The sequence below is a fragment of the Marmota marmota genome, unplaced genomic scaffold (assembly GCF_001458135.2).
Source record: "Marmota marmota marmota unplaced genomic scaffold, marMar, whole genome shotgun sequence".
NCBI classification, from domain to species: domain Eukaryota; kingdom Metazoa; phylum Chordata; class Mammalia; order Rodentia; family Sciuridae; genus Marmota; species Marmota marmota.
The window spans coordinates 30,081,593-30,090,517 of record NW_026000174.1 but is presented as its reverse complement, the minus strand read 5'-3'; the positions used below and the strand labels follow the sequence as shown (position 1 = coordinate 30,090,517).

Below are 8,925 nucleotides of genomic sequence, written 5' to 3'. Positions count from 1 at the left end.
TCTTCAATTTTTTTTTTTTTTTTTTTTTTTTTAATATTTATTTATTTATTTTTAGTTCTCGGCAGACACAACATCTTTGTTTGTATGTGGTGCTGAGGATCGAACCCGGGCCGCACGCATGCCAGGCGAGCGTGCTACCGCTTGAGCCACATCTCCAGCCCCAGTTTTGGATTTCTTGAAGCATCCCAGGTAGTTTTGTGGGTCAGTCATGGGTGGGAGTCCTCCAGCAATGACTCCTATGACATCCAACAACAGTATCTCCACTCTAGCCCTCCAGCACAACACCCATCCATTGTGGCCCTCTCCTACAGCCTAGTACAGGAATTCTTTGTGAGAATTAAATGAGAATAAGGCCTCTGACTGGCCTTCTGCTGTTCTGGATGCCTGGACTGAGGGCCCACAGACAGGAATAGGGACTGAGGAAAAGGGCAACAGGTGCTTCCTACTGGACCAGAGTAAGCACACCTGAAAGAGGTGGTACTCCTGGTTTCTGTGCCTGTCAGAGGGCTGGTGAGCCTATCAGACAGGGGCTGGATTACTAGACTTTGAAAGAATGAATGAGCACAGGTTTGAGGGAGGCCGAATGCATGGAGAAGTTCTTCAGACCCCCTCCCTGGGCTCCTACCCTCTTGATGCCAGAACCCTTGCCTGGAAAGCCCACCAGTGTCCTGGAGAGCAGCTAGGCTGGGGTGTGAAACAAGAGAGGAAAAGACTCCTTTAGTGCTCCCAGCTCCTATGGGCTGTGGAAGCCCAGAATTCCTGGACTCCCAGAATGTCAGGGCTGGTCATTTAGATCAACCTCTACAGATTACAGGTAGAGAAACTGCAGCCTGAAGGGTGGTGGGTCTTGCCCAGGCAGTCTGATTGGTTTGGTGATCTTCCTAGGGTCTAGTTGCCTGATGCCCACAACCTGAGTTTTGTTTGTGGCCTCATGTCTCTACATACCCAGGCTAGTCCTTGATCTGGGGCTTGTCTGTCCCAGCCCCAAGCCTTCAGAGTAGACTTGAATCATGCAAGCTGGGAGCCCTCTGTTCTGGAGGAGGAAGTGAGCAAGGGCAGGAGGAGCCAGGCTAAGTGTTAGGGACCTTGAGGGAACAGACTGCATGTTCAGCAAATAGCACACTGAAGTGAGCAGAACAGATGAGCAAAAACCCAGAGGTTAAAATGAGAGCTCAAGATGAGGAGGCCAGGGAGACCTTGGTGGAAAGAAAAAGTGGAAGACATGGCCAGGGGCCAGAGCAGAAGGCGTCGAATGTTGAGCTGAGGGGCAGCAGCATTCCTTCCATGAACTGCCATGCAGGATAACTTCTTGGCTTCCCCAGTGCCTCTGTAATTTCCCGCCAAGCCATATCGAGTCCCCAGCCTGTATGGATGGGTAGAAGGCAGCTGAGGCACTGTGGGGAAGCCTTCTTTCTTGAGAGGGCCACAGCAGTCCCTTAGCTGGTCATACATTGCCCTCGCTTGCCGTCATCCAGGGCCAGAACTTGCTGAGCAGGATCCTTGGACATGTTGTTGGGGAAAGTGTCTGATGGAGGGAACCAGATGGAATCTCAAGCCTGGAGCATGACAGGCTACAGACTCTGCCATCTCTGGAACATGGTCAGGAGGCAGCACTGTGCAGTGGTTAGACAATGCTCTGGTGTCAGGCAGACCAGGTCTGAATGTTGGCTGCGTGGCTTATGAGCTGAGTGACCCTGGATAAGTAACTTCACCCCTTTGAGTCTCAGCAGCCCAGTTGTGACACTGGCATGATAATAATACTGCAGTCCTGTGGGTGTCTTTGTGAGAATTAAATGAGAATAAGTAAATCAAGACAATACCTGACACACAGTAAGTGTTTTAGCAAATAGTAGCCATAAGTATTATGATTTGAGAAAGAAAGGGCAATTCTGGAAAATCCTGGTTGGGAGGATTTGGGCCAAGTCTGAGTCTACCTACCTGAGTTGGGGGGGGGGGGGCGTCTCAACCAGCCTTGGAGGGCAGGTAACTACTTACTCTCCCTCCCTTAGGAGCAGAAGTCAGTGGGAACAGTAAGAGGGCAATAGCATTCCAGGTGCAGTTTTGGGTTCTTTAAAAACTGAGACTCAAAAGAAATGCATATGGCCAGGTCCTGGACCAACAGATCTCACACACCCTTGTGTGAGACTCCCTCATGGTATTGTTTTGCAGTGTCTGCCCTTCTCTAAGCCTATTTCTCCAACACTGGATGACAATAGTAACAAAGATCCTGTGCTTGACCAAACTTTAGCTCAGGCTTCTGAACCTTCTCCTAAGCCCATCTGTGCACTTCATGTGTAATACAGTTTTAGCAAAGGCAACTTTTTAAGTCTGGTTAGCCAGAACCCCTCATCTTCAATATATCATCACCTTCCACATCCGATCAGGTTCCTCATCCTCTACCACTCCCAGGTGGTGTCTTTGGCCTTGTTTCAGCAAGAATCCTGTTAGGTAGGTCTAACCAGAACCCCTTCTTGTCCCTGATATTTCCAGGTCCTAACTTTCCATTCACCCACCCACACCCTGCTCCTTGGCTACAAACTCCCAGACCCAGGTTGTTTTCAAAGCTGAGCCTAATCTCTCTCCACTGCAATACCCCATTGCAGTGGTCCCTGTATCTCTGTTGATAGTCCTGAATAATATGTGTTCTAACACATCTCATTGAATATTTTTTCTTTAACAGTAGTGACTAGAGGTAGCCTGGGAACATCCATGCACCCTAAAAGTTCCATGGACCTGGAAAGAAATCTCTCTCATCCAAGTGATTCCCTTGAACAGACACTGGGCAGCAAACTGTCCCTGGGCCCACCTTTTGCTCTGAGCTTCTTCCAGGGATGGGGAGCTGGAACTGGGGTGGTGGCCAGCCTGGCCCAGGAATTAACAGGAAGGAGTGGCTCAAGGACCTGACCTTTTGGTCTAGAGCAAGTACACTGGTCATGAGACTGCTCAGAATAGCCAGAGGAACTACACACAGCTGTCCAGGGAGGCCTAGCACAGCACTGTGCCCTGGAGTGAGCCCCCACCAGGCCCTGTCCCCCACCTTTGAGACAACATATTTCCTCCTTCTTTGAGAGACTCAAGCCCAAAGTTTCTGGCAGATGCCAGACCTCCTGAACACAGGTGCCACCCCCAGGGTGCCAGACCTCAAATACTCTCTGAGGTGTGACATGAAGCAGCACTGAGCCCCGCATTAGGAGACATTGGTTTCTGAAGGAGCTGGGCAGCTCATGTGTGACCTGGGGAAAAGCACTCCTCCCTTGGCCTCACCTTTCTCACTGTCATAATTATAAGCTCCTGTGACACTGAGTATGCAGGAAGATTACAGTCTGAGGGAAGACAAACCCAAATCAAGTAAGGCTGTTAATGAGTTTTATTTTTTCCCCACAAACCAGATAGCTTCTCTGAAGGGAAGGTCCTGGTTCTGAACCCTGACCCAGCCTGTGGGGCCAGCAAAGACACTGCTGAGGAACTGATATTTGTGGTGGGTATGAAGGATAAAGAAGGGTAAGCCAGGAGGAAAGAGTGCTTCAGAGGCAACAGTGTATGCAAAGGCCTTCAGGCAGGGGAACTCGGCACCAGCAAAAAAACTGAAACAGGCCAGGTGGCTGAAGGCTGGGGGCATTGAGGATAGCCCACCAGAGGAGACTAGAGAGACGGGGGTGGGGAGGTCATGGGGCCTGCAAGGCCACAGTATGCACAGGGAAGCACTGAAGGGTTTTAGGCAGGCAAGGTTGTGACCTGACAGATTAGTGAGTTGAAAAGACCTCTGTGGTTGCCAAGTGGAAAATGGACTGGCAGGAGCAGGGGCTAAAGGTGGGATAACAGTCAGAAAGCTGCTGGAGAGGTGGGCCTGAGGGAAGAAGGTGGCTTCAAGTAGGAAGAAGATGGAGTTTAGAGATGGTCATGAGGTAACACAAGCAGCAGGAGTAATAAGAGCTGCCAACACTTACTGAGCACCTACTATGTGCCGTGGCTATCCATGATCACCCCCAGCGTGTCCTTACATCAACCCTCTGAGGACGGTTCTGTCATTACCCCATTTGTCTGTAGAAAGGTGAAGGGCTCTGACCAGCAGATGCTAAGTCAGTGATATTCATTACCAGGAGTGGAGTGGGGGGTCTGGTGGCACCATTCAAAGACACAAGGACCCCTATAAAAATACTATGGGAAAGAGAATACATGGACTGAACGAGGACACACTGGCAAGAGACTCTTGAGGTCCCTCCAGCTTCTTTTTCATTGCTTTTGGGTCTCCTTCACACATTACCATGGCCAAATAGGGGGATCTGAGGTGAGAGGTCAGGTACCTAGGAAGCCCTAATAACAGCTCTATCCCTGATTTCGCCTCTGCTGAGAGCCCTGTGTCTACTGGGACCCCAGGGATAAACAGAAGTCTATGTCTAGGCTCCTCATTCTAGGTACCAGGTAAGTTTCCTTTCCAGAGGCCTGAGGGGGAGTCAGGGCTACATCAGGTCCCAAAGAGGAGGGGACCAGGCAAAGAGACAGACTTGGGATAAGGGGTCAGTGGAGAGGGGGAGTGGGGTGGCTGGAGGTAGGCTTCCCCAGCTTGGAGATCATTGGTACTTCTTAGAAATCTGGAAAGTCAAATGACCTTGGGGGACAGATGTGACCACATTCACATACCCCATATACATAATGGGAACAGTTTCTGGCTTTCAGTCTAGGGACTATCACTGGCTCTGATGTGACAAGAATGATGCTCCTAGTAACAACATACAAATCATAGAAAAAGGCCAGACTTCATACCTGAACTGGCCCCCAAGAAAGAAAGGAGGGTGAGTTTCCAGCCAGTTCCCCCAGACTGCCCAACATACCTGCTCTCATACCACTGTGACTCTGCATGCAAGGACTATTTGTCCACTGCACGCTGCCTGGCTAATTCCTGCTTCCCCCCAATGCTTGCCCCAGCATGACCTCCTCTGGCACAGTTCTTATTCTCATGGCCCCAGGAAGTCCCTCTACCCCTTACCACATAATATCATCATCCTTTTCTATGTATCTCTGTGGTACACGCACCCCCTCCCCCCACCCCCTACCCCGAATACAAGTGAGGACCATCTTGTCCCAGCTTACCTCGCCCTGTCTTGCCCCCTCAGGTTGGTGTCCAGTAGAGAAGGGTCAGGGAACCAGCTGCTCCAGCCACCACTGATAACCCTCAGAGCTCAGATGGAATATCCCACCCTCAGCCAAGTATTGCCCCTATCTTTCAGGGCCAACACCAAGGCCTGGGGTAGGTGGCATCTCTTCAGGGACAGGTGATCTCACAACTGGCCCATATACCAACAGCTGGTCTGGGCTAGAATGGCATTTCTGTTGATATATGAGGATGGGAAATGCCCTCAGTAAGGCAGCTCAGGAGTCCCAGGAGATAGAGGCAGCAGGCAGGATGCTACACTGAAATTTCATCTTCTGGTTACACCCAGGCCACATAGGGTCTCTCTGATAAGCACAGCAACATTGACACACATGCCCAGGGTCTCTCTCACACACACAACACATGCTTTCACACATAGGATCTAGCACAGACTCTGACAGAGCCCCACAAACACAGTTTGTCACACACAAGACATCCACCATGCACAGATGGTCTCATGCACACAGCCTTACATACACACTCAGACTCACATGCAGAGCTCCACATATACAGTTTCACACTTGCCACACACAATACACTCAGAGACACACTCACTTCGAGTCTCACACATTGCATTGGATTTTACACATACTGTTGCTTTAATATACACTTTATCTCCCTCACAGTCTTGTACACACATAGTTTGCCTCACAAAACACACAAAATCTGACCCTCTCATCCACAAAGAATTTCTCTGACACAGGGATGTCTCTCATATTTTCACCACACACGTGTATGCGTGACCCAGAGTCTCACATATTTTTATTCTCACACACACGAAGAGTCTCTCACACCCACACAGGATCTCTCTTACACAGATTCTCTCTCACACACATACAGCTTTTCTTTCACACATGCATACAATGCCACACACATACTAGATTCTGGTCTAGAATCTAGAATAAAAATTCCACTCCTGACCCACCAACTGAGGAGGCTTGGGGACCCATGGTGGGGAGGGGTAAACAAAGGTGACAGCAGCAGCGGCAGAGCAAAGATGGAGGGGGAGGAGGGCGGGCAGCTGCTGGTCTCTGCGCAGGGAGCTGCAGAGAGGCAGCGCAATGCAGCTAGGCCAGCTGGGCAGGCGGCAGGAGCCCGGGTTCTAATCTCAGCTCTTCATTCAGTTCCTGTGTGTCCTTGGGAAGCCCCCTCCCCAATGGGCCTCAGTATCTTCCTGTACTCCTCAGGGTAGTCTAAAAGACTACAATCTTTCTTTTAGGAAGCAACTGGGAGAGTAGCATAGGTATGCTAAGGGGAGATACCCACCAACACCCACCTTCATCCCTGGTACCCTCACTCCCCGACATGCTCTACTGCCCCCCGGCATTTCCCTGAGTCTGGTTTTCAATGGACATTCATTTGAGAGACAGTTCAAGACTTTTCAAGTATGGTTTTATACACCAATGAGACCTCAAGCCACACTGAGTGGCCTATTTGTCTCCACTGAGAAGAGGCCATCCCAGAGCCTAGGAAGGTCCAGTCAGAGGAGATGGACAGAGGAGGGGGCTGGAACATCCCATTGATTCCTGATTGTCTTGAAACTCAGGGACATTGGTCAGAGCTCTAAAGTTGAATCCAAGGAGGGGAGTGGAGGTAGAAAGTCATGAGGAAGCTGGGCCTACCCCTTGATTCCAGGGGCCAAGAGGAAGAAAATGCTATCCAAGGTCAAACGTGGGCTGAATGGGCAGCTGTTCTAACACAGGCCTTTTGCCCAGCCTGCTCCCACCCCCTTGCTAGCATGAGCTGGCTCAACCTCTCAGTTCCCCTATTTCTGCCCCTCCCCACAGTTCAGCAAGCCTCCAGTTATATAATACTCTGGCTCTGGTGGCCTCTGTCAGGAGGAAGGAAGGGAAGAGGCCTCAGAGGGTCTCAGTCCACTCAAGAATGACAGGAAGCTGACGGCCAGCTCAGGAGAGGATAGGGTCCCACGAGACTTGGGTTCAAGTGCTACTTGGCCTCCAACTCCCTGGGTGACCTTGGGCAAGATCTTCAGTAGCAAGATAAGAGGTCGGTACTCTCTCTATTGCTCCCTTCCCCTAATATACACACCTGTTCTAGAATTCAAGGTGTAAAATTCTGACCTGCTGCCCCCTCCCTCACATGCCTTGCTGTGTTTTTTCTCAGTAATAAATCTGCTAGGTCTCTACCTAAGTGGCTATTATCTGCCCCTGGGTACCACCACTTACCCGCCCTCTCCCCCAATGTCCTTCATCCACTGATTCTCTGCAGACTCCTGCCCCTCCCCAGCTCCATCCCCCTGGATTTGGCACAGGCTTCAGCTGGCAGGAGGGAAGGGATGTGGAACTGTAAAAGACAGCAGGGCAGAGGCAGTGTTTTGCCTGGGAGTGGGAAGAGGGATAGCTCACAGATACCAGAGAGGCTCAGAGGCTGGGCATTAAATTCCCAAGTCTGTCCCTCCCTCACAGGCTGTGGCTTTCTCAGGCCTCTTAGGACAGAGCCTAGGAAGGCCTGAAGAATCTCTTCCAAGGTAGCTGACTGCTATCAGTCTTTCTCTTGGGTTTAGTGACTGATGGTCCAGTAGTAAAGGCCCTCAAGAGTCCACCAGGGCCCCTCCCCCATTTTATAAATGAGGAAAATAATATAGAGAGGCCATCAAAGGGGCCAAGGTCAGCAAGAAAGGACACCTGCTTGTGTCCTTTCTTCCTGACAACAATCTCCTGTCGCTAAAGAGGAGTGGCAGATAAAGGCACACCCACCTCACATACCTTGTCCTTGCAGGTTCCCCCTTAAAATCCCCCTCTCTGCCCATCCCCACAGGTGTTAGAAGGAAGCACAGGCACAAAGCCCAATGACCCCATCCAAGTGCCTCCCCTTTCCACCAGGAAGAAGGACAATCTCTGATCTCAGGAGCAGGTCTCAGAGGGATCACCACACCCCTGCCAGGAAGCCCAGCTATGAGAACTACCACACTATTAATTAGCCACAGAGATTCCCCCCAAGACCACCTCCTCAGAATGGCTTGAGGCTGCTCCCTGGGGAGGGGACCCTCTGTCTTAAGCTGCCAGGCAGGCCTGAGGCCCTCTTCCTGGGCAGCTGGCTCCAGACACCCCTTTACCTGGGAGGGAGGAAGGGTTCCCCACTTCTCTCTCACGCCAGAGGTCAGTTCACACCTTCACAATGTACATCTGCAAAGACACAAATATGCACGAACAGGCTCTCATGCACACTCAACATACACATGCTCACTCATTCCCACTACATACTTTACCCACCCAAATATACACCACCACACTTACATAAATATGCACACACGATCTACTCATACACACAAACACACCCATTCATACTCACTCATACATATTAAATTCGGCAACACAGGCAGACTCTTTTATACATACAAAATCAGTCACCCTGGCAAAGTCACCCCTTTCTCTCTCTCTTACACATGTACACACCCCTTCAGTTCTGAACTCTCTAGGTGCCACTTTTCAAGTCCACCCTTGCCCGCTGGAGGCAGAGATGCTGCCTCCCTTGCCGGGTTATTCTGATGGGTAAGTTGTCACTTACCCGCGCATAGCGGGACGAGTAGGGGTCCTCAAAGAGCGCCCAGATGCGCGGCTGCCAGCGGCGCCAGAAGCCGCCAGGCCGGCCATCTGGGGAGTCACTTAGCGCCAGTCGTTTGGTCATCTCTAGCTCGTCCTCACCGTCGCCTGAGTCTCCAGGGCCGTCGGCGTCCGCGTCGTCAGCGCTGTTGTCCAGGGGCGCCCCGCCAAAGCTGTCGAGCGCCTCCTCGGCGTCGCGGTGCTGGCGGT

At 51.2% G+C, this 8,925-nt stretch overlaps 1 protein-coding gene across 1 annotated transcript in view; it reads right to left on the bottom strand.

Moving 5' to 3' along the window:
- Nucleotides 1–8,923, bottom strand: part of Kcnc1 (potassium voltage-gated channel subfamily C member 1) — a gene marked incomplete at its 5' end in the record, with an annotated part of 42,344 nt that extends 33,421 nt beyond the window's left edge. The window contains one exon of the mRNA XM_048788203.1: nt 8,681–8,923. Coding sequence (XP_048644160.1) covers nt 8,681–8,923 — 243 coding nt within the window. The remainder of the gene's footprint in view (nt 1–8,680) is intronic.
- Nucleotides 8,924–8,925: the final 2 nt, after the last annotated feature.